The following is a 25,298-nucleotide window of genomic DNA, read 5'->3' on the forward strand; positions in this document are numbered from 1 at the left end:
GAATGAGTTTGGGAGTGTTCCTCCCTCTGCTATATTTTGGAAGAGTTTGAGAAGGATAGGTGTTAGCTCTTCTCTAAATGTTTGATAGAAATCACCTGTGAAGCCATCTCGTCCTGGGCTTTTATTTGTTGGAAGATTTTTAATCACAGTTTCAATTTCAGTGCTTGTGATTGGTCTTTTCATATTTTCTATTTCTTCCTGATTCAGTCTTGGCAGGCTGTGCATTTCTAAGAATTTGTCCATTTCTTCCAGGTTGTCCATTTTATTGGCATAGAGCTGCTTGTAGTAATCTCTGATGATCTTTTGTATTTCTGCAGTGTCAGTTGTTACTTCTCCTTTTTCATTTCTAATTCTATTGATTTGAGTCTTCTCCCTTTTTTACTTGGTGAGTCTGGCTAGTGGTTTATCAATTTTGTTTATCTTCTCAAAGAACCAGCTTTTAGTTTTATTGATCTTTGCTGTTGTTTCCTTCATTTCTTTTTCATTTATTTCTGATCTGATTTTTATGATTTCTTTCCTTCTGCTAACTTTGGGTTTTTTTTGTCTTCTTTCTCTAATTGCTTTAGGTGCAAGGTTAGGTTGCTTATTCAAGATGTTTCCTGTTTCTTAAGGTGGATTGGATTGCTATAAACTTCCCTCTTAGAACTGCTTTTTCTGCATCTCATAGGTTTCGGGTCATCATGTCTCCATTGTCATTTGTTTCCAGGTATTTTTTTTATTTCCTCTTTCATATCTTCAGTGATCACTTCGTTATTAAGTAGTGTATTGTTTAGCCTCCATGTGTTTGTATTTTTTACAGATCTTTTCCTGTAATTGATATCTAGTCTCATAGCGTTGTGGTCGGAAAAGATACTTGATACAATTTCAGTTTTCTTAAATTTACCAAGGCTTGATTTGTGACCCATGATATGATCTATTCTGGAGAGTGTTTCATGAGCACTTGAGAAAAATGTTTATTCTCTTGTTTTTGGATGGAATGTCCTATAAATAGCAATTAAGTCCATCTTGTTTAATGTATCATTTAAAGCTTGTGTTTCCTTATTTATTTTCATTTTGGATGATCTATCCATTGGTGAAAGTGGGGTGTTAAAGTCCCCTACTATGAATGTGTTACTGTCGATTTCCCCTCTTATGGCTGTTAGTATTTGCCTTATGTATTGAGGTGCTCCTATGTTGGGTGCATAAATATTTACAATTTTTATATCTTCTTCTTGGATCGATCCCTTGATCATTATGTAGTGTCCTTCTTTGTCTCTTGTAATAGTCTTTATTTTAAAGTCTATTTTGTCTGATATGAGAATTGCTACTCCAGCTTTCTTTTGGTTTCCTTTGCATGGAATATCTTTTTCCATCCCCTTACTTTCAGTCTGTGTGTGTTTGTAGGTCTGAAGTGGGTCTCTTGTAGACAGCATATATATGTGTCTTGTTTTTGTATCCATTCAGCCAATCTGTGTCTTTTGGTGGGAGCATTTAGTCCATTTACGTTTAAGGTAATTATCGATATCTGTGTTCCTATTCCCATTTTCTTAATTGTTTTGAGTTCGTTATTGTAGGTCTTTTACTTCTCTTGTGTTTCTTGCCTAGAGAAGTACCTTTAGCATTTGTTGTAAAGCTGGTTTGGTGGTGCTGAACACTCTCAGCTTTTGCTTGTCTGTAAAGGTTTTAATTTCTCCATCAAATCTGAATGAGATCCTTGCTGGGTAGAGTAATCTTGGTTGCCGTTTTTTCTCCTTCATCACTTTAAATATGTCCTGCCAGTCCCTTCTGGCTTGCAGAGTTTCTCCTGAAAGATCAGCTGTTAACCTTATGGGGATTCCCTTGTATGTTATTTGTTGTTTTTCCCTTGCTACTTTTAATATGTTTTCTTTGTATTTAATTTTTGACAGTTTGTTTAATATGTGTCTTGGCGCATTTCTCCTTGTATTTATCCTGTATGGGACTCTCTGTGCTTCCTGGACTTGATTAACTATTTCCTTTCCCATATTAGGGAAGTTTTCAACTATAATCTCTTCAAATATTTTCTCAGTCCCTTTCTTTTTCTCTTCCTCTTCTGGAAGAAGTTTAATGTTGTCCCAGAGGTCTCTGAGACTGTCCTCAGTTCTTTTCATTCTTTTTTCTTTATTCTGCTCTGCAGTAGTTATTTCAACTATTTTATCTTCCAGGTCACTTATCCGTTTTTCTGCCTCAGTTATTCTGCTATTGATCCCATCTAGAGTATTTTTAATTTCATTTATTGTGTTGTTCATTGTTGTTTATTTCATCTTTAGTTCTTGTAGGTCCTTGTTAAACATTTCTTGCATTTTGTCTTTTCTATTTCCCAGATTTTGGATCATCTTTACTATCATTATTCTGAATTCTTTTTCAGGTAGACTGCCTATTTCCTCTTCATTTGTTAGGTGTGGTGGGTTTTTACCTTGCTCCTTCATCTGCTGTGTGTTTTTCTGTCTTCTCATTTTGCTTATCTTACTGTGTTTGGGGTCTCTTCTTTGCAGGCTGTAGGTTCGTAGTTCCCGCTCAGCTTTGTATTTGGCCCCGCCCCTGCGTGTAGGTCGACGGAGGCCACCTTTTCTTCACTCAGACAGGACGGTGTTAAGCGAGCAGCTGCTTCGGGGACTCTGGCTCAATCAGGCCGGGGGGAGGGAGGGCCACGGAGTGCGGGCGAGCCTGCGGCTGCAGAGGCCAGCGTGACGTTGCACCAGCCTGAGGCGCTCCGTGCGTTCTCCCAGGGAAGTTGTCCCTGGATCCGGGACCCTGGCAGTGGCGGGCTGCACAGGCTCCCGGAAGGGGGTGTGGATAGTGACCTGTGCTCGCACACAGGCTTCTTGGTGGCGGCAGCAACAGTCTTAGCGTCTCATGCCCATCTCTGTGGTCCGTGCTTTTAGCCGCGGCTCGCGCCCGTCTCTGGAGCTCCTTTAAGCAGAGCTCTTAATCCCCTCTCCTCTCGCACCAGGAAACAAAGAGGGAAGAAAAAGTCTCTTGCCTCCTCGGCAGCTCCAGACTTTTCCCCGGACTCCCTCTCGGCTATCCGTGGTGCACTAATCCCCTGCAGGCTGTGTTCATGCCGCCAACCCCAGTCCTCTCCCTGTGCTCCGACAGAAGCCCGAGCCTCAGCTCCCAGCCCCGCCCACCCCCGGCAGGTGAACAGACAAGCCTCTCGGGCTGGTGAGTGCTGGTCCGCACTGGTCCTCTGTGCGGGAATCTCTCTGCTTTGCCCTCCGCACCCCTGTTGCTGTGCTCTCCTCCACGGCTCTGAAGCTTTCACTCTTTGCCACCCGCAGTCTCCGCCCGCGAAGGGGCTTCCTAGTGTCTGGAAACCTTTCCCCCTTCACAGCTCTCTCCCCGAGGTGCAGGTCCCGTCCCTATTATTTTGTCTGTTTTTTCTTTTTTCTTTTGCCCTACCCAGGTACGTGGGGAGTTTCTTGCCTTTTGGGAGGTCTGAGGTCTTCTGCCAGCGTTCAGTAGGTGTCCTGTAGTTGTTCCACGTGTAGATGTATTTCTGGTGTATCTGTGGGGAGGAAGGTGATCTCTGCATCTTACTCTTCCACCATCTTCCCCTCGTCCCTCTGTAAGGTTTGATTGAGTGCTTTGGGTTTCTACCCTCTGTTTTGCAGTTTCCCTGTAAGACCTTCTGTGGTCAGTGACTCAGCCATGCTAATAGCTCCCAGGTCTACATCTCTGCCTCTCTCTGGAGTCCCCAGCATGGAATGTAGACGCTCAGCCTCTCTGGCGTTCCCAGCACGGCGTGTAGACGCTCAGTCTCTCTGGAGTCCCCAGCATGGCGTGTAGACACTCGGCCTCTCTGGAGTCCCCAGTACGGCGTGTAGACACTCAGCCTCTCTGGAGTCCCCAGCACGGCATGCAGACGCTCACACACAGCAGGCCTCCCACTCCTGCTCACCTTCCCGGGCTGCCTCTCTCCGCTCATGATATCTGTACCTGCCCTGATGCTCAAATTAGAAGCTTTGCATCAGCCTTGATCTCTCCCTTATTTCGCTTATCTGACCAATTCACAGTTTCTCCCTCAGAAAGGTCTCTCTTTTCCTCACTTGCCTAGCTCTGTCATTGCCTCTCATTTGGACTTTTATGGCACCTAATAATATGATTAAAGTTTATTGACCACAGTACAGACTTGATATGCATTTAAATATACAGCAGCCTATGAGGAAGATGTTACTAATGTTATTGTTATTATCATTTTACAGATGAAGAGAAAACAAGTTTCAGAGAAATTAAGCAGTTTCTTAAATTCTCAAAGCTGCTGTTGGATTTGAACTTAGATCTGATTTCAGAGCCTCCACCATCTCTGAAATCTTCCTAATTGCTGCAAAATTTCCCTTCTTGAGCCCTTGTTTCAATCCACACTGCCTTCTCCTTTTCTCTGAATGATCTGTTAATCACTCTTCAAGAATCATCTTACACAGCATCTCTTCTCTTTCCAAGTTCTCCAGGGTAGAAGTAGATGCTTTTGCTGGGATTCCACAGCACTCTGTACACGCATCAACCTTGCATTATTATTTTGTATTTTAATTATCAGCCTACACATCCTTGAGGGAAGAAACCTCTAATTAATATTCGTATTTACAATATTTCTACTCAGTAGGAGCTGGGTAGATTTTTATTAAAGGAATGTTTCTACAAATACTGTTCATTGGGGAATTTAATACTTGCTCTTTTATTTTTATAGGAATGCTATTCATTTTTTTCTACTAAAATGTAAACTTAGCAGTTGGGAGTAACTGCTTTTTTAAAAAAATCATTCAACATCTGTTTATTCAGTGGGAAATAGTACTTCAAAATAGCCTGAACAGGCACAGTTTTTTTTTTTCCTGTATACTTTATTTTATTATTATTTTTATTGAGGTATAGTTGATTTACTATATTATATTAGTTTTCAGGTGTACAACATAGGGATTCTAAATTTTTATAGATTATACTCCATTTGAAGTTATCTTAAAATATTGGCAGTATTCTCTGTGCTGTTTAATATATCCTTATAGCTTATTATTTATATATAGTAGTTTGTACCTCTTAATACTTGCTTTTTAAACTAACCCCTCCTTCCCCTTTTGGTTTTCTATTATCAACATAGGGAGATTTTAATAAGAAATCCATTTCCACTTGTCCCCCAAGTTCCCACTCCTGTTTCGTATGTGGTGACCTCTATTTACTCTGATATCTTTGTTCCCTCAGCCTCTTTTTCTGTGCCACCCCATATGCCTGTATTCTATTTTCCCCAAGTTTTGCTTTCTGCTAAGCAACAGGTAATGTGTTAGCACTAGTGTTTCACTGCTCACTTAAAGCTTGAGTTCAGATGCTGTTTTTCATCTTTTATGACTATGATGGAAATTTCAGGTCCTAGATATGGGAAAGATATTTTGGGGCAGTAGGATCTTATGATTTTCTTCAAATCACACCCCATTATGTCTTTGAAGAAAGCTTCATACATATCTTTTCTGTAATCATCCTTCCAAAATTGGTAAAAAGTCCTTTGCAGTTGCCAAAACTGTGGTGTGACTGATAAGTTATAAACAGGAAAGTGTTCGTCTCTGCCAAGATGCCAAGATGCTTGATTCTGAATTGTACAAATCTCTGTCTCTTTTTGGAGAAGATAAGACTTTATTTTTATGAGGAAACAATGAAGGCTTATCTTGTACATCTCCAGAATTTGAAAATATATATCTAAAATTGGGGAAAAAATCATTAATATATCCAGGTTCTGATATCAGAACTCTAACAATATGTTTTTAATTTATTAATCTGAAAATATAAGGATAAAACAAATATCATGTAAAAATGTGTTAATGTGAATATATCCTTGTAGCCATTTGATAAATACAATCAATTTTTGAATTGTTTTAATAAAATGAAATATTTATTAATTTTTTAAAATCCTAAGAAAAACAAACAGGATTTAAGATAGTAAGTTAAAATAATCTGAAAACTAATTTAACTGCCAGTCCCATGAAACACATACTTCCACATAGAGTTCTTGAACAGATAGCACTTTAAGTTTAAATTCTCTGTTTCTAAGTAAAACAATTTAGAACTCCCTCAATTGGTGTTAAACCCAGAATAGTTCATTATCCACTTTCCCATGAAAACATCAATTTTTGGAAGAATTCCTCTTCAAAATGAGTCCAAGCTTGAAGGAAGTGATGAATACATTAGTAATGGATGTAAAAGCACACTGCATGTGGCTCATTCCATCAGCTAGCCCCAGTTCTTTATTTTATATGTGAAGAAACTGAGGCCTATTGGTACTAGAGGTACAGAGAGAGACATGAGGTGCGTGAATAGGCGCTAATCCAGTTGCTTGGTCCAAAGCTTTTTGTTTCTTGTCACCATGTGGCACCTTGCTTCCCCAACATGAGGTGAACGTGCTCTGAGGGCTGGGCAGAGGGACTGTATTTGGAAGGTAAAATCAGTACATAAGCAAAACTGAAAATTCTAGACTTATTCTGTGTTGGAGTGCAAGGGGAAAAATAAGTAGCAAAGGATGTTGGTTATTCCATTTATTAGTTACATCAGTGTTTGGCTGACTTAGTATAATTTGCGTGAGAAGGGTTCAAGGTGTCCTGAAACCATGTGTCTCGAGGCCATGGATGGATGACCTTTCTGACTTGCCCATGCATATACTCATTTGCTGATGGAGTGAGACGAGGAGACTATTTGAAACGCGTGGAAACATTTCTTTTCTGGCATATTGTGCCTAGGGACCATTATCAAGTTCAGATATCTAAGACTTAAACCTGTGTTCTTATACTGGTATTTTTAAAAGAAATAAATTCAGTGGATTAGATAAAATTGGACTACTGTGGTAACACCTTCTACAAGTAACTAGAGCCCCCATTAATCAGCTTTATACTTTTTAACAAAAAATGTTCTCTTGCACAGCTAATTCTCTTTCCCAGAAATGAACCCCTGAATACTGATTCTATATTATAATAATTCTTTGTTTAATGAGAATAATTCCAGTTAATATTTATCTTCATGTGATACAGCTTAGGTTTATAGGCATTTTAAAATAGTAATGCTATTTCAGTCAAACTTGAGACCTGAGAAACACTTCTCATACTAAAACTAAAAATCTTGATCAGAAATTTCCTACAGTTAATTCTTTGGAAAAATGATATTAAATATTTTAAGCATCTTATTCTTTATCAAAAGTAAAGAATATTTATCCATTACTAAGGAACATTTATCCTGTGCTATGTGCTCAACAAAGCAAGTGAAACAGACATGAGTTCTTTCCTCTGGAATATTGTGACAGATTCTAAGAAGCTTCTGTGACAGGGAAGATAAAAACAGTCTTTTACCAGAAAAATTACTTTATCACGTCTTTGAAAAAAATCACATATTTATAAAGTTTTTAGTTTATATTTGGCATTATTGATTATCAAGACCATCATGATGGATTCAAATTGTGAGGAAAAAAACCTCAAAATATAGGAACCAAATTTTCTACCCTATAGCAATATAAGTATGAAAATAAATGAGGAAATTCATACATTTAAATAGCTTAGACTCATTTGGAATTTTTCACATGTAGAAGATATATGCAATATAGAAGTTCAGTTATGAAAGTAATAGTAGGAAGATTTTATAGGTAAAATATCTCTCAAGAACACATCTTTTTATATGACTTATGATATAATACAATTGATTATACTTTGAGTACCAAATTTGTCTACTAATTAAAGTTATTACGAGCACTCTAAAGAGTACATTTACACTAGAGACAAAACTCATATAGCTACAGTTTTTAAAGAACTGATCTGTGCATTATGACAGAAAAATTTCATTAATAAGAAAACATCCATCTAGTTGGATTTCTACAGTAAAAACTTTATCGCACTGTTGTCATGAAGAAAGACCTTCCTTCTCCTTGCGTATTAAGTGAGCTATGTAGGTATGCCATAAATTGTATTATTCATGTTATAAGAGTTCTGTAGTCCATCCTTTCAGGATCTGTTTCTCTTTGAGAACTAGAAATCAATTTATAGTTTGATTTCTTCTATTTCATTCCTACTCCATTTCTGATTTTTTTTTTAATTTATGTATTTATTTATTTTTGGCTGCATTGGGTCTTTGTTGCTGCTGCACGCGGGCTTTCTCTAGTTGCGGCGAGTGGGGGCTACTCTTTGTTGTGGTGCGCAGGCTTCTCATTGCGGTGGCTTCTCCTGTTGCAGAGCTTAGGCTCTAGGCGCGTGGACTTCAGTAGTTGTGGCTCATGGGGTCTAGAGTGCAGGCTCAGTAGTTGTGGCGCACGGGCTTAGTTGCTCCGCAGCATGTGGGATCTTCCCGGCCCAGAGCTCAAACCCGTGTCCCCTGCATTGGCAAGTGGATTCTTCTTAACCACTGCGCCACCAGGGAAGCCCAGATTTTTTTTTATATATATATATTAAAAGCACAAAGCCAGGACTTTCAGTATACCAGCTTCAATTTAAACTTTTGAGTGGTGGTCAAGAATTGTTGTTGGATTGAATAGTCTTCAGAAGTTTCTGGTACATTTCTGACTTTAGAAACCTGGGATAGGAATCCCTTTCCATGTGCATATGCACTATTTTTTGAGCCTCTTCAAAACACGTTTGAGTGGGTTCTTGAATATTCTTGATGATGGTTTCTCTTGTCGAACTGTCAATGTTAATCTGAAAAGTGAAATTACATGTAGAACATAAGTAGGCATAATTGAAGTTGAAAATGGAATGGAAAGGTTTAATTTTTTTCCTCCTCTCCTTTTCAGTGGAATAGGGTAATTTTGTTTGCAGTTTCATTGGTATCTTAAAAGACTGATAAGAGATAAGCTACTTGCTTTTGAAAAAGTAAACATCCAACTCCACATCCCAGATTTAAAAAAACACCCCCCCCGCCCCCCGCCACAACAAAACATGAGGGCCAAGACCAGGGAAATACCAGAAACCGTTGCTTCCTTAGGCAGATGCAAGTGGTGTGTTAGTGGAGTCTGCAAGCAAGGAGTTTATGAGATGGAGGCCTCTTTTAAAGAAAAGGGAAATCGGGGCTATTTTGAAGTTTATCTTCCTTAAACAGTCATGAATGTTGATTTAACTGACTATGCCCTGAAATGGGAAGAAAGTGAAGAGAAGTGGAGAAATAGAGGAGAGAAGTGGTTATTCAATAAACCAAGTATTTTCCAGACAAGAGTTTTGAGGAACAAGTCGGTAATGTTGGACTCTCCTGAAAGACAGGAATCTCATGAACCACCCTCTACCCTTATCCTCTTGACCAGAACTTTCATTCCTCGTTTTCTCTCCACCAGCAGGAGTCTCAGGGTGTCCGTTTCATTCATGACTCTTTATTTCCTTCCTCCATTTGTAAGTGATTGGCAGGCATGTTGGTGTGAATGTTCGCTGGGTTTGCTGGTTTTAAACTAAGGTGAGCGGTGACGGCACACTTTGCCCACCCCCACTGGGGAAGTCACCACGTCTATGCTATCTGTTGTTTCTTGTAGCAGAGTCAGTTTTTACAAGGACTTCTTTTTTTTTTTTTTCCACTTTCCTGGGAATTAGGATAACTTAATGAGGAGAGGCTTTGGAGCCAGACAGGCCTAACTTTCCTACTTCACTGCTGTGTGACACTGAAGAAGTTAAATTAACTTCTCAGATTCTCAGGTTTCTTACCTGTAAAATAAGGTTAACAATATTGACTACATAGCAATATAGGGGGCACTGGCTGTAAAGTGCTGGTACATACGTGTGCTTGACAGACACTAGCACTTTCCTGGGGTGTATTGATTTCCGGTTGCCGGCATTGTCAGGTGTGGTTACCTCTCTAGGGGACTGTGGCTGGATGTAAGTCCTATAAAGCTTCTTGGCCCTAGAAGTTCTGCTCCTCTGTGAGGCAACTTTCTTATAGGTTTCGCACGCCATCCAGAATTTAATATTTTCATCACTGTGCTCCATTTTTAAGTATGCTGCATAGACTACCGGACCATCTAAAAGTAGAGGAGAAATCATTTTATTTTCCTGGGTCAGCATCCTAAAAATATCTGAACAATATGTAATGCAGTTTAAAACTAACATCTGAATCAGAGCTCCCAAATTATTTAACAAGTGAGTATTATATAATGATACACACACACACACACACACACACACACACACACACACACCCCCTACATCTTAGTTACATCTATGCATCTGAAGCATGTTTTGACAGTGCCAGTTAGTGGTGGGATCATTCCTTCATTCCTTTATTCCGTGTTACTCAGAGAAAAATGCCCACTAGTGTGGCTGGGTCTAGGATGGAATAGGTCACAAGGACCCGGAAACAGGACTTAAATGGCCTCAGTGGGAGAGAGCTCTGATCATGAACCTGACATGAAAAATCTAAAACCTCAATACAACCTGGAGGGTAAGAGCAAGGTTTAGAATCTAAACAGGCAGGTCAGGGTTGAAAGGAAAATGTCCAGACCATGTAGAAGTGATAAACTGATGAGGCTGTGTAGCCTGGGGTGTTTCTCATATCCAGTTAGAGCAGGAGAACATGGTTAATGAACAATTCAACTTCATATCCATGGTTTATGGTTCACACCAGAAATGAAGGATGAGGCAGGGAATGGAATTCAGATAGGGTGTTGGAAACTACCTCAAAATCCAGAACAGGACAGTGAGGATGTGCAGAACAACCATTAAGTGACACTTGATGCCAGGATCGATGGGCATCCTCAGCTCTGGTCTTTTCTGAAGTGGGAAGATAGGGGCAAACGTGTGGAAGGAACTTTCCCAATTGAGCCACTATCTTGTGGGCACCAGTGTTTGAAGAAGAGGGTTAAGTGAGTTTTCACAAATCTAACACATTAGTCAGAATCTTTGGGGGGATCAAGTATTCTCAAGATTCAAGATGAACCCTCTGAGAAAAATATTAAACTTCTTTTGGTGACTAGGAAGTCTCTTGGCATATCTGAGAAATTGAATTGCTAAATGATAAGGCAATGTAACTTTCCAATGACAGTGACAGAAATGTGTATGTAGGCGCATTGAACACGTGATGAAACATAGGATTTTGACTAACAGTATCTTAGTATTGTTAACTTTTACAAGAAATATTAGTAATCAGAGGGAATAGCAATGGTGAGTAAAATCATATTTTCCTAGATCTTCACATTAGAGATTGGATCTAATGAGTTTCCTAGCACCAGAAAGCCAGGCTCCTTGACTCCTTGGCTTCTACTGCTCTGTCAGCACTGATACAAAAATAAAGACAAAAATTAAGGTATTCTGTATTCAAGAAAAAAACTCAAACAGAGGCAGATTCTAATAACACCTTCTAAGGAGGCATTAGGGTTGGGGAAAGCTGGTGATCTGCAAGAAATGGGCTATCCTAGGAAGACACAGAATTAGAGATTGGTTCATTAGTATCATGGGAGCAAGTGTAGCCTTCACGACATTGGGTGGGAGATGGTTCAAAAGAAGCATTGTTTGAGTTGAGAGGACAGACGAGATGGGGGTAGGGCTTGTATAAAAATGTAACAAGGAAAGGATATGGATTTGGTATTTCTACCCAACGGGGGGATATATTTTACCTTACACTTAAAACAAGAAGTTTGTTTTCACAACAATTAACTTTAAGATGTGCCTCACCTCACCACAGACACAGAAAGCTGGGGTCAGAGAATACAGATGTAGCAATTGGTATCCCTGTTAGAGAAACAGCTGAATGGGGAGGCAAGCCAAAAAACAAAACAAATCAAAACAGAAAGCCATTTCTGGCACAACAAGTGAAGCTGGAAGCTAGTAATTTGCCGTGTATATTGAAAGAATTAGAAGCCTATTTAAGAAAATAAAAAGCAATTTTTTATACTTTGTACTTAGAGAAATTTTGACTGAGTGCTTCATTAGGAACAGAAAATAAGGATCCTAAAATAAATGAGTTATGGAATAGGAAAAAAAACAAGCTACCAGATGACATCTACAGATCCTGGAATGAGACTTAGCCACCAGGCTGCTTGCGTGGGTTAAGCGGATGGGGTGGGGGGCAGGTGGGGGGATAATTTGGAAACCAGTGTTAGATTACATGTTATAGTATTCCGAATTTGTGTTTATATTTATGTTTAGCTTAACTGTATAGTAAAATGTTTAGGGATTCTTATTCTAGAAGCTGCCTGCATCTGTATCTGCCTTTTTCACCTTCCCTCCTGATTGAGTGGAGGAAGGGTCTTCTGGGGCTGGCCTAATGGTTCAACAGTTCTCAACATTCCCAAGTCCTCTGCTGAGGAGCCCATCCGTGTGGTGCCACATATATTTTTTAACTCTTTTTCTTTTTTTTTTGCGGTACTCGGGCCTCTCACTGCCGTGGCCTCTCCCGCCGTGGAGCACAGGCTCCAGATGCGCAGGCTCAGCGGCCATGGCTCACGGGCCCAGCCGCTCCGCGGCATGTGGGATCCTCCTGGACTGGGGCACGAACCCTCATCGCCTGCATGAGCAGGCAGACTCTCAACCACTGCGCCACCAGGGAAGCCCCACATATATTTTTATATAGATACCCGATGCGGTAGACGGTGGTATTGTTCTCAGTTATTCCTGCCCTTCTTGGAGGAGGATTGTACTTTCATGTCCCACGTATTTCAGCCTTGCTTGTTGGACTTGTGTCAGCCAGTGACACCCATGCACAGTGTCATGTGCAGGTCGGGCAGAAGGCTTCAGGGGGACTATCAGGTGGTTCTGCCATTGCTCCCCCCAAAAAAAGAAAAAAAAAAACGTGAGAAGGACGCATTCTGGAAGAACTGCTCCTTTAGTCTGAAGGCCAGAATAAAGACCTGCAACAGAGCTACAGTTGACCCAGTCATTGTGTAGCATGAACAAGAAATGCACCTTTCTTGTAGATTAGTGAGATTGTAGTACCACGTATTACTGTATCATATCCTAGTGAAAGCTGACCTGGACCGCTTGAACTTGTCTGATATTATGGATAGGACTCTGGTGTGTAGAACAAGTAGCTCATATGATTGGTATGTTTTATAGAATTTTGTCTTCATTAGGCTAATTGTTATGCTATGTAAGTTAAGCAGCTGAAAATAGTTGTACAAAAGTGTTCCAGGGGGACTTCCCTAGTGGCGCAGTGGTTAAGAATCCGCCTGCCAATGCAGGGGATTTGGGTTCGAGCCCTGGTCTCGGAAGATCCCACATGCTTCAGAGCAACTAAGCCCGTGCGCCACAACTACTGAGTCTGTGCTCTAGAGCCCGTGAGACACGGCTATGAGCCCACGTGCCACAACTAGTGAAGCCCACGCACCTAGAGCCCGTGTTCCACAAGGGAAGTCACCGCAATGAGAAGCCCGTGCACTGCAAGGAAGAGTAGCCCCCGCTCGCCGCAACTAGAGAAAGCCTGCGCTCAGCAACGGAGACCCAACGCAGCCAAAATAAATAAATAAATTTATAAGAAAAAGAAAGTGTTCTAGGAATCCAAGCAGCTATTAAAGTCAGAACTGAATTGCTCACTTTAGAATTTCTATTGACTCATACAACAAGGGGATTACAAGGTGGGAAAGCCTTTTCCAAATTAGGCGATGCAGCCCAGTGCGGCCCGTTCTGAGGTTTTAAATGATGCTCCTTTCTGAGCACTAACGCTCCAGAGACCGTGATTCTGCTTGAACAGGGTAATAGGGATAAATAGGAGAACTGCTCATTAAACTGAGAAGCTGGAAGAACTAGGTTTATGTCACACCTAGTGTGTGCTTTTTCCTTGAAGAATGAGAGTGGTGCCTTTGGGACTCCCTGGTGTATTCTTTACAACTTAGTCACTGAAATTAGTATTTCTGTGACACATGCTGGTATCTTGATGTAAATAGAAAGGAAACATGACATTCCTCTTGTCTGAGTCAGAATGGTGGCCCATCTATTCCAGGATTGTTTTCTGCAGGGCGGCAAGGCTCATGGCATCATTAAATCCTAAAAAATGGGCTGTGTGGCAGTCTGCCACCAGAAAAGTGTCTAAGACTATGTTAAATACATTTTATTTTTAATATGTACCACTGGGGAAAATGAATTCCATAATTCTACCAGCCTCTGTGAAGTTTTAAAATAAGTCTGTTTCATTGAAATTCTCTGGTTTGGCTTGTATGATATTAATCATTTCTGGGTTTTCTCCTAACTTCTGTTTGCTGTATTATTATAAAAGCAACTTAAATACAGAAATTTGTTAACAACTTGACATATTTCCTTTCACTCTTTCAGTCCTTTGTTCATGTTTAACTTCCTACCTAAACAGTATTCATTTAACTTTCTACCTAAACAGTATTCATTCATCTTCACAAATACAGACACACTCTCAAATTACCTTATTGGCATTATACAATGAAAGCAATTTTGTATCACTCTTTCATACTTAATATGGTGTAGCAAACACTTTCTCTTATTTACTCCTTTTTTTCCCTCCTGTTTACTCTTAAAGATCATGTAACAGTCCATTGCAGGACTACTACACTGTATTATATTTAGCCGTGCTACCATTATCGAATATTTAGATTATTTCCCCTTTATATGTTGCAACGTATTCTACATTGACCATTTTGGTTTATAAATCTTTGCGTCTCTAATTACTTCCCTAGAATTAAAAGAGTAGAATTACTAGGTTGATGATGTAATATTTTTGGAGACTCTTGATACCTATTGTAAAATTGCTTTCAGAAATATTTCATTGTTTTTCATTAGTAATAGCAGTGTTGACATGTCTACATACTCCTTCCTTCCCAATCAGATTGGGTAAGACTAGTGACTTGTAGTTATTTAAATTTGTGTTTTAAAAATATTAATGCTTAAACATTTTTTCTTTACTCCAGACCATTTCTTTTCTTTCTGTGAATTTCAAATTTTTTTGTCCATTTTTCTTTTGCATTGTTACTGTTTTCTTGAATTTCCAGGTCTCTTTGTATATTAAAGACACTATCTGTTTTACTTATGGCATTATCTTCGGTTTTACTTTTACATGTTACTTTTGTTTATGATTTTGGGGGAATATTTGTAAAATATCTAATCTGAAAAAGCTTAAGTTTATCCATCTGATCTGCTTTCAATCTTTTCTGCACTCTTATTAGAGAAAAATCTGTAAAACGAAAATCTGGCCATGGCCCTTTATTTATAGCCTTCAACCTTTCCCATTGCTCTAATGGTAAAACCCCTACCTCTCGGCAGTGGCTGCAAGGCCCATGAGGATACCGCACTGTCTGCCTCTCCAGCCTCATCCTGTCATGCCTGAACACCGTCTTGGTTTGCACCTTGCTCTTCCTGGCCAGGTAGTGTGTTACTGCCATGCTGCTGTATATGCAGTTCCTGCTGTATGTGTGGCGGGCTTTATACCCTGATCTAAGACTCAGGTTTGGCATCTCAGTTTCTGAAGAAAATCTCTCTGAAGCCCCTGTCCCCACAGCAGGTTAGATAAGTGCTTCCTGTCCGTTGACAAGCAGCACCTAGTCCACACTTACTTTCATTCTCATTGTATCTCCCTCTGTACCACAGTCTGTTCTGTTTGTTGATTTATTTCTCTTACTCTCCGCTCGCCTGCAAGCCCTTTGAGAACAAGCACGGCAGTCACTCACCTCTGCGTGCCCCACGCCTGCGTGCTGCCTGACGGGTAACAGGTACCCAGTAAAGAAATGTTTGTTAATCCAGGCTTTTGGATCCTTCGTGCTTCTGTATTTTAAAGAGACTGCCTGTAGATTTTGAAAAGTAAAGAGGCAGGCTCTAATTACTCAGCATCCAGGAAGCACCAAAGGACAGAGGATTATACCTGGCAAGTTGTTACTTTTTGGTTTCTTGAGAGCGAGACAGAAAATGTACTAACTGAACATTGAGGTCTACAGAAGGCCAGGTTTGTTGTTGTTTTCCCTGCAAGGTGAGGACATGCGTGAGAAGTTAAAGAAGACAAAAGTGCTAGTGGGAAGGGTGAGGCATGGCAGCATGGGGAGTATGAGGGATGGCGAGGGGAACCATGGCAACAGCTGTGGGCAGCAGCGCTGAGACTAAAGGGTGGTGTAGGGAGCTGCCAGTCCCCAGTGAGCAGCACAGAATCTCACGGACGAGGAGAGCTGAGGGAACACACAGGAGGGAACGACAACATCCCCCAGTGACTTGTAGTGTCCACTCTCTGCCGTGATGCACTACGGCGCCTTCACCACTACGAGAATCCTACACTTTCCATCTGGCATTTCCAAGGCTGTCCACGGTGACTGTGATCACTGAGAAAGGGAGGGAAGCATTCAGTACATTTAAGGATGATTTTGGCCAAAATTAAGATTGATGCAAATTCTGGGATTCAGAACCCTTGCCGATCCAGAAGGGCTTAACTGTATGTCTGCTCTTGTGTCTGTGCCGGAGTGCACACAACAGGCCCTGGAAGAATACACAATTGTACTTTCTCACTTGAAATCATCACTGCAAATTTTAAAATGGGCACTCAGCATTACCCTCTGTCATCCTACTATCCTCCCCTAATATCGTGACTCTCCAACTCTCCAGAAACTATTTCCTATCCCCTCCTTTCACAATGCCAACTCATCCTCTCCTCAGCTGCTGATGACCCTGCTTCAAACTTAGCTGAGAACACAGGTTTGATTAGGTGGAGATTCCCTCACCTTCTCTCCACCCAATCAACCAACCTACCTCTGCTGGTACCTGCCCTTTCTGACTCTCCTCCCGAGAGGAAAGGATCCCAGTTGCTTTTTGGGTGGGCCAAACAGTTCATTTGTGGCTCCCACCTGATTTGCTTTCCCTGTTGCCTTGCACTTCTCCTTTGCTCTTAAAGTCGCCTCCACTCTATTCTGTGTCATCCGTTTCTTCCTCTCTAATGGTTGCCATCGTCTGCAAATATGCTGCTGTATTTCCCAAGTAAAACCAATAACAACTACTGACTCTTTACGCCCAATGTGGACCGCATTCACGCTTCCTTCCAGTCTCTGTGCTTTTCTCTGATGAACTTCACAGCACTATTTATGTAAATAATTCCCTGTATCATCTGCCTTGCTTCCTCTTGTCCAGTCCATCTCCACCATGGCCCCCAGGCTGCTCTTATCTCAGCACAATTGACTTCACGTTGCCACACCCGATGGTCGCTGTTCCTTCCACATCTTACCTGACTTCCCAGCAGCCTTAGACACAGTGCACCCGTCCCTTCCTGAAACGCTCTCTTCTTTGCCTCCCACGATGATATGCTGTCCTGGTCATTCTTCACTCACTTGATGCTCCTTTAACATCTTCACAGACTCCTCCTCTTCTCTGGATATGGAAATATTGGTGTGCATCTAAGCTCCACGTCTGGGTCTGTGCTCACCTCTCTCTGAACTCTCCCTCTAAGTGAACTCATAGGGCCATGGCTTCGATTAGCATCTATATGCTAATTACTCCAGGTTTTGTCTTCCCTACTGAGTTCCAGTCTTACCTGGTTTATTGAAATAGCCTTCTAACTAGTCTCTCTGCTTCTTTTCTTCAGAAGAGAACTAGCGCGTACTTTTATTGACTTACAATATTATGTTAGTGTCAGGGATACAACATAGTGATTTGATATTTTTATAGATCATACTCCATATAAAGTTATCATAAAACATTGGCAGTATTCCCTATACTGTACATTGCATCCTTGGGTCTTCTGTGTTTTATACCCAGTAGTTTGTATCTCTTAATCTCCTCCCCTCCCTTGCCCTCCCCCACCCTCAGAGGGTATTTCTCAAAGCACATTAATGCTTGTTACTTTGCATTTAAGGTCTTTCATGTGGCCTGTAAGGCCCTGTCCTCCTGTTAGGCTGAATTTCTTTGGTTAATTGAAGACACTAGCTTCATTCATATCTCAGGGTCTTCTGAACATGGTTTTCCTCTGCTTGGGCCGCTCTGCCCCCAGACCCCAGTATGGCTGGCCGCTTCTTGTCATTCAGTTCTTAGCTCAAATTTTACACCTTTGGACAGTTTGTCTCTAATCATCCCGTTGAATTTCCCTCTTACTCCTGTCTTTCTTTGTCATGCGACCTGGTTTTAGTTTCTTCAAAGTACTTACTACGTTCTGGAATTAATTAAGCTATTAGTTGGCTTTCCTGTTTGTCTCTCTCCTTCCTCTAGAGGGTGCACATGAGCTGAGCACAGTGACCCTCTAGGCCTCTTTCACTCACTGTACTGTCCAGTGCCAGGAAGGTCAGCCAGACACATGGAAGGTTGAATGACTCATCCAAGGGCATTAGTTGCCCTTTTAAACTTATTTTTATTTATATTAAGCATACTTTACTGGAATATTAGTGGGAAACCTCTATCCTCATATTTTGAGATTTGGCCAAAAAATATTATTTGTGTATGAGCCTTCTGCCTTCTTTTCTGGCATTCTTTTCGGATATTTTAATCAAAATCAAATATAAAACTTTGATTAATCAAAGTTTTGATTTTAATTATTTTTTAGTCTTGACCTTTCCAGTTTGTAGAGTCCTCAGCTTTTAGGGGATCATTGGTGTTCCCTGGTATCGCAGTGGTTAAGAATCCGCCTGCCAATGCAGGGGACATGGGTTCGAGCCCTGGTCCGGGAAGCCTGTGCGCCACAACTACTGAGCCTGCACTCTAGAGCCCGCGAGCCACAACTACTGAGCCCACACGCCACAACTCCTGAAGCCCACGTGACTAAAGCCCATGATCCGCAACAAGAGAAGCCGCCGCAATGAGAAGCCCGTGCACCGCAACGAAGAGTAGCCCCCGCTGGCAGCAACGAAGACCCGATGCAGCCAAAAATAAAATTAAAAAAAAAAAGTTATTACTACTTTTATGCCCATTTGAAAATAAATTTTTCCTAAAATCTTGGATGTTTGGAAACTTGAAGGACTTTCTATCATCTGTAAACTTGGAACTTCTGCAGGGTACCATCTCTTTAATTCATTGTGGAGATTTTTTTAATGAGACCAGTCTTCACACCAAATCCCGAGGAATACTACACATTACATTTCTTCATTGAAAGAAGCACTCATTTGTCTTCACTGTACTTACTTCTTTTAAAACTGTTTCCTATCTTTAAAGTACTTACAGTCAGAACTCTTTATCATTTTACAACAATATGAGTCATTTAAGTCCCAGCTCAAAATTTGCCTCTTGTGAGAATCTTTGCCACGTGGGTTTCTGAACTACGTGTTCTTAGAAATTGCTTTTTAATCTGTGTGTGTCTTAAGGCAGCTGTGTGTCTTAGCTAGAGGATGTGTTTTACTCCTGTGCTTAGTTAATGTAAACGCAGTCTATTCTCTGGCACATTTAATGTTTGTATTCTTAGTTTTATCTTTCTGATTGCGTGTCCCGTAGAATGATTTGTTTTATCACCTTTTTATTACACGATTGTTGAATTTTTACATGAATTTCACAGTAATTCAATTTCTGGTAAGGTTAGTACCCTGTTTTTGGCGATTTTTGTAAAGAGCAGTATGCTGTTTTCCTGTCCTCATCTTTTCTTTAGACTTTACTTATTCTTGTGATGCTAGATCTCTGAATTGCTAATTCTAGCCAAGATCCCACTTGAACATTTTTTCTGAGTAATTAACTTTATTCACTTAGTTTATGAGGCTGCCAGGATTGGCACAGAACTCTTACACAATATGGTTTGGCGTTTTGATCTTTTCTTACTAATATTTGTCTTGTATTTATTCATTGAACATTTATTGCACGCCCATTAGGTACAAAGCACAATTTCGGCCTCTGGGAGGTAAGATGAAAGGTGGATGAGAAGTGATCTGTGCGCTAAGGGAATTTACAATCTAGTGAGAAAGCAGCTGCGGGAAAAAACCCAGTACACGAAATTGCTATAATTAGAAGCAAAGTAAATAATGATACTATCAAATAGAAAAGAGAGAGAAAAATATTTCCAGGAGGTTTCCAAGAGGAGAAAGTGGAACTTGAATTTTACCTTTAAGGATGGGCAGGGTAGATAGAGGAGACAGATAGGCAAAAGCCTGAACCAGGAGAGTTGGACATGTAGAAGATGGGGCAGACATCACAAGGGCAGAAGGGCATGTCACGTGTAGGGACAGAGCTGGAGGTAAGTGTTAGAAAGTGCGTTAGGTTGGGTATAGAGTCCTGAAAACCAAGTTGGAGATTTTGGACTTTTGGGTGGGCAGTAGAGAAAAAGGAATGCTATTCAAGACAAGCGCTTTATTTCTAAGAGAAATAACTCTCAGTCATTGTGTGTCTCCTCTGTATCAGGCATCGAGCGAGGGGGTGTATATTTAACCTGCACAGGAATGCTGAAAGGATACATGATATTATGCCGTTTTGCAGATGAAGAATAATAAACTCCAAGAGGGAGATTAATCTGGCAATGCTGCACAATATGGATTACTGGGGCTTGGGACGAACTCTGAATTATTAACAGAGGATCAGTCAGGATAGCCAACTGAACATACACTTTAGTCTCTTCCTCCTATACCAATGTCCTAAAATTGACCAAAAGGGTACCTATCTTAAAATTTGCAATCATGCTGGCAAACCGGATCCCAAACTGGGAGGTACACCTGAAAAGTGAGAGGCGGGGATGGTGGCGTCAGAGAAAGAAAGCGTGGCCCTCTGTGCCCACTGGGGAGGGCTGCTACCTGAGGTGGGCCCTCAGGTGGTGACAGAGCCTGGAGCTGTGGGTCCCAGCACTGTGGGCGCCGTGGAATAAGAGCCAGGCCGGCTGGCTAAGGTGTTTCAGTAGGAGTAGCCAGGGGTCCGCACCTGTGCCATGGCCCTCGAGGCCAGGTGGCGACAGCTGTCTCCGAACAGGAGTTGGGGGGTGGGGGCCCTTGAGTCGAGAAGAGCAGGCAGCACCCCAGGAACATGGCGAGCCTTGGGGGACAGGAAGCACCCTGCCCAGAATAACTGCTGGCACCCCTGCCAATTTAAACCTTGGGTATCACAGCTAACTCCCCTCCCACAGTCAATAGATGTAAACAGATTAAACGTTCACAGAGGAGCTAACAGGGAATCTCAAATAAAAAAAGATATAGAGCAAATCAGTAGCAGACATTTGAGGGGAACAAACTGCATTTTGAAAAAAGTACCAAGTTCAGCAAACAGAGGAATTTTCTTTGAGTGCGCCCTAATTTTTCTCTGTACCTGTCTTCTGGTGTTTATCATTTCCTACAGCCTCCCAGTTTCCTACCCCAGACACAGTTAACTGCTCCTTCATTGGTCTTGTGTTGAGCCTGTGACTTTATCTTCCTCACCTCCACTGCTATCATCTTCCATTTATACCATCTGAATTCTGACACTTACATATAACTAACTATGGACTTATATGCAGTCCCACTTAAATCAGACACTGATAAAGTTAGAAGCAAACTTTGAGGATTTTTAGAATATCAAAACTCAAATTTATTCTTACGTCCCAAGGCACTAGGAAGAGGAAATTGTTAGTTTTTTAAAAAAATTATAACTTTAGAAAGCTAGAGGAAGGCAGTATATTTCAGTATGTGTTACTATTTAAGCATATTTTCCAAGGGATTTTACACATATACTTGTGAAGAATAAGTATTCACAATGACTAATCTTGCTTTAATTTACACCAAAGTAAATAGTACTGGTTGACACGGCAAACTATTTTCAGGTTTCTTTTTGTAACCGTGGCAGTTGCCGTTTAGAAGGCTATGAGAAGAGCAGCAAACATACATCACCAAGTTCCCTCATCTTCCTCCAAGAATAAAACTGACTAGTTATTAAAAAAATGATATGTACATGATACTCACATTTCGTAGCCATCAACTTTTCAAAAGACTGGGCCCACTGTAATGCTTCCTCCAAAGTAAGGCTTTGAAAAGAAACAAAAGGTGCTCATTGCACTAAAATATTCTCAAGCTTTTTCTGAACTAAATAGAAATATGCTATCTTGAAAATAATGCCCAAATATAGTTATACTCTATTTGTGTGTAGTTTTGGGTGGAAATTTATTTTCCAGTGATCTTTTACGTTTTATTTTTACTTTCTAAGTGATTAGAATTATAAAAATATAAAAGTAGAAAAAACATGAAAATCTGATAAAATAAATTTTAAAAGACAAAGAACCAGAGTTTTATAATCTCTGCGGCCCAGATTACCATTGTTAATATTTTGATGTATTTCTTTTTAGTTTTTTGGTTGTATGCATGTTTGTGTGCTTTTAACCAAGAAGCAATCATTCTCTGCATATGTGTGCGCATACTTTATATGTGTGTGGGGTGTGTATATACGTGTATATACACACACACATACATATACATATGCATATATACCCTTTTAATAAGCCTTTTATGTCTTCACAATTTATAGTGTCATAATTTATAATTGTAAATTTATTTATTTTTTTGATTAGGGAGATATTTATTCTCTTATCTTTAGATGAGTAATTGTAAATTTATAATCACTGGGAGTCAGTATCATTTATAGTGACCATGAAGTATTCTGCAAGGGGGCATTCCATAGTTTACATAATTATTCTCAATGAGTGTTTTGATCATTTCTAATTTTTCACCAATAAAACCAAAATAACCCAGCTGTCATTGAGGCTTGCCATGCCCACAGTCAAGGTAATGCCTTAAGAGATTAACAGAAGGAGAATCAATGCTTCTAAAAAGGTTATACATTGTATGCCGCTGCCACCAGCAATGTGTTTGCTCATTTATGTATTAGACTCTTAGAGTTTATCCACAAAACCTATTGGCATGCATAACTTTGTATTTATTATGTATAAATCTTTTCTTGGTCAGTTATTTGCTCTATATGTTTTTACCTTGACAGTTTTAGCTTTTATCACTGTGAATAATATGTCAAGTTACATTTGACCTAAACATATGAAAAAGGCTATTTACCATTTTGAAAATATCTGTGGAAGATACTGGCTTCGAGACTTCATTTCTTTCATTTTGGTGGGCTTTTTTGAGGTGAATTGGTAAGCGACTGTTCTTTAGAATCACTTTCTTTCCCTCCTTTGAAATACTCAGTCCGTTCATTGCCACTCAGTTTATGATACGTTCTTACTTTTCCTATTTTTAATAACCGCATCTAATCAAAAGCCACTATAGATACAAGCAAGCACTGCCCATTGGCTATCACCTGGTATAGTTAGCTCAGTACTCAGTGTTGAGGTGACAGCCATCTGCATTAGCAGGTACTTAACACAGCGAAAGAAGATTAGTTAAAGAGGTTAAAAAGTAACCTGGGACACAGAAAAATATTGGGAGTCCTAGAAAGGTCAAATATCCTTTGTTTTCTGAAAGTTCAGGTGGTACTTGCTAGTTCTAGATGGACTGTTCACATCAGCACTGAGGCTTAACAGTGCACTGCCGTTGAGATTGTTTTCAACAAACATTTCCATGCAACGGTGTCAGACTCGTTCCTTTCTCGTATTAGAACTTTTAAAAACAGAAACCTAAAATCACCTTTTCCAATCCGTCGAAATGAAAAGTGCTTGGCAAGGTGTCCTGCAGACCTAACTGTCATATAGGAGAGAAGAAAAGCTACAGCGTGAGAGGAGATGCCGTCACTGTCCTGGGTTAGCTCAAAGTTTGGTGTTGGTGATTGTTGGCAAGGGAGTACCTGTGCCTCTAAGGGTCATGAGTTTATGGAGATGCATTGTGATTGGGGTAATTATGGTTGGGGGTAAAGCTGTGAAGTAAAATTTGGTTTTGGCTTAATCCCATTTTTGCTTGTAGTTTTTCCTGAGTATTTCACCAATTTCATGCGGTCCCGTGGCTACCAGTTTCCCTTAGGGTAATTCTAAACACCTTTGTCCCCTCATCCACTGGAGTTTCTAATAACAGACTCCACTTTTGTGTCCCCTCCTTTCTTCTGGACAGAGAGAGAGCAGGCACCAAACAGATACGGGAGCATTCTGAGACATCACAACATTGCGGAGAGAGGAATAGGAGTGTCTGGAGTCTGACAGTCCTGGGTTCTGATTCCTGTGCTGGACTTGATAGCTTTTGGTCTAACTTAAAATCTCCAAGCTTCAGTTTTATTATCCACAAAGTTACCCTGAACATTAAGTTAGGTCAAGAACATTAAGCACTTATCAAATGACTGTCATCTCTTGGTTTGTGAGGAATGTGAATTCTCTTTCCTTGGCCTTCGCTGGCCCTGATGGTGGGTGTCAGGGCAGGTAGAAGGAAGGCAAGCGTGGATGGTGATGCTTTATGGGAATCGTCAGCAGAAGAGAAGGAAGCTCTTCCCAAACCAGCCTTCTCGTCTTCCTCCTCACACAGGCCTGTGCAGTTCAGCAGCCTCAACTGGTCAATTGCAATGCTGAGCTTTGGGTCTTCCTCTCTCTCCCACCCACCACTGGAGACTCTGCATCCTCCAAACACACAGTAGGTGGTTTGCATTTTTGGATGTTTGGATACCTCAGGGTGGGAGCCTGCATACCAGGAGTTCCGACTGCAGCAGGGATGTGTGGCCACGACTGAGTCTCCATGCAGATGAGGTCAGGCTCTCAGGTTAACCTAACAGGGATCCTCGGCCTGGGGATTCTTCAGGGTGAGCAAATCCAGTCAAATGGTTTGTTACCCTCCTCAGGCATTCCGCTTTCCATTTTAGTATAGCCACTGGCCCCGCCTGAATGGCTTCACTTTGAGTTATGGCAAAATGTAGAAGAGACCTGGGAGCTTGGTGAGCATTTGGTTACCCCTCCAGTCTCACCTCTTCCGACCACGGACGAAGGTCTGGCGCTTTGTAGATAGAGGGTTTGAACCATGTAAATAGTTTGGATGAAAGAATCTCATTTTAACATATAAAATTTTAACAATATAAGACTTTTAAAAAAACCCAAGAATATCTGTTTGTAAAAGACTCTCTAAAAACATTAACCTTGCTGGATTCTCAAGTGTGAACCATGAATAATGAAAATGGAACCTTAGTGTAACGCATGGTTGCCCTTGTAGTGGAATTACGTGTAAATGCAAATTTTACTTTCTGAGCAAAATATATTAAGACAGCAGTTGAATAAACATACACCTACTTATCATGTGATAAATATACATGATAACGGTAATAGAATTTACATGCTACTTACTTTGAAGGAGGCCTCTTAGAGTCATCTCTGCACATCTTACAAATCCAACAATTCCGCCTGCTCATTTTTCTAAAGAAATGCAGCATATACTTAGTATAATCTAGTGATTTAAAATGATTATATATTAGAGTCAATTTCTAAAGAACAGACAAAGTTATAAATCATAAAATAATAAGGATGGGTTCTTGAAGTTAATGGAACACAACCACTGGTGGGGATGGGAAGGAAGGAAGAGAATAAAATAACTCATCTCATAAATGCTTTATAGGAATATAGGTGCTTCGAGTTGTGATTTTAGAACTCATCTGGCCCAC

General features: G+C 40.6%; 1 protein-coding gene and 1 long non-coding RNA gene across 2 annotated transcripts in view; one reads left to right on the top strand and one right to left on the bottom strand.

The window, feature by feature from the left end:
* Positions 1-25,298, top strand: part of LOC132515665 (uncharacterized) — a 170,784-nt gene that overhangs the window by 86,615 nt on the left and 58,871 nt on the right. The window lies entirely within an intron of this gene.
* Positions 8,463-25,049, bottom strand: RGS13 (regulator of G protein signaling 13). Its single transcript, XM_060142026.1, has 4 exons — positions 24,985-25,049; positions 21,689-21,750; positions 9,786-9,952; positions 8,463-8,648 (listed from the first exon to the last, which is right to left on the bottom strand). Exons 1-4 carry the CDS (start codon positions 25,047-25,049, stop codon positions 8,463-8,465), a joined length of 480 nt encoding a protein of 159 aa, XP_059998009.1.

This window comes from Lagenorhynchus albirostris, chromosome 2 (assembly GCF_949774975.1).
Source record: "Lagenorhynchus albirostris chromosome 2, mLagAlb1.1, whole genome shotgun sequence".
Taxonomy (NCBI): domain Eukaryota; kingdom Metazoa; phylum Chordata; class Mammalia; order Artiodactyla; family Delphinidae; genus Lagenorhynchus; species Lagenorhynchus albirostris.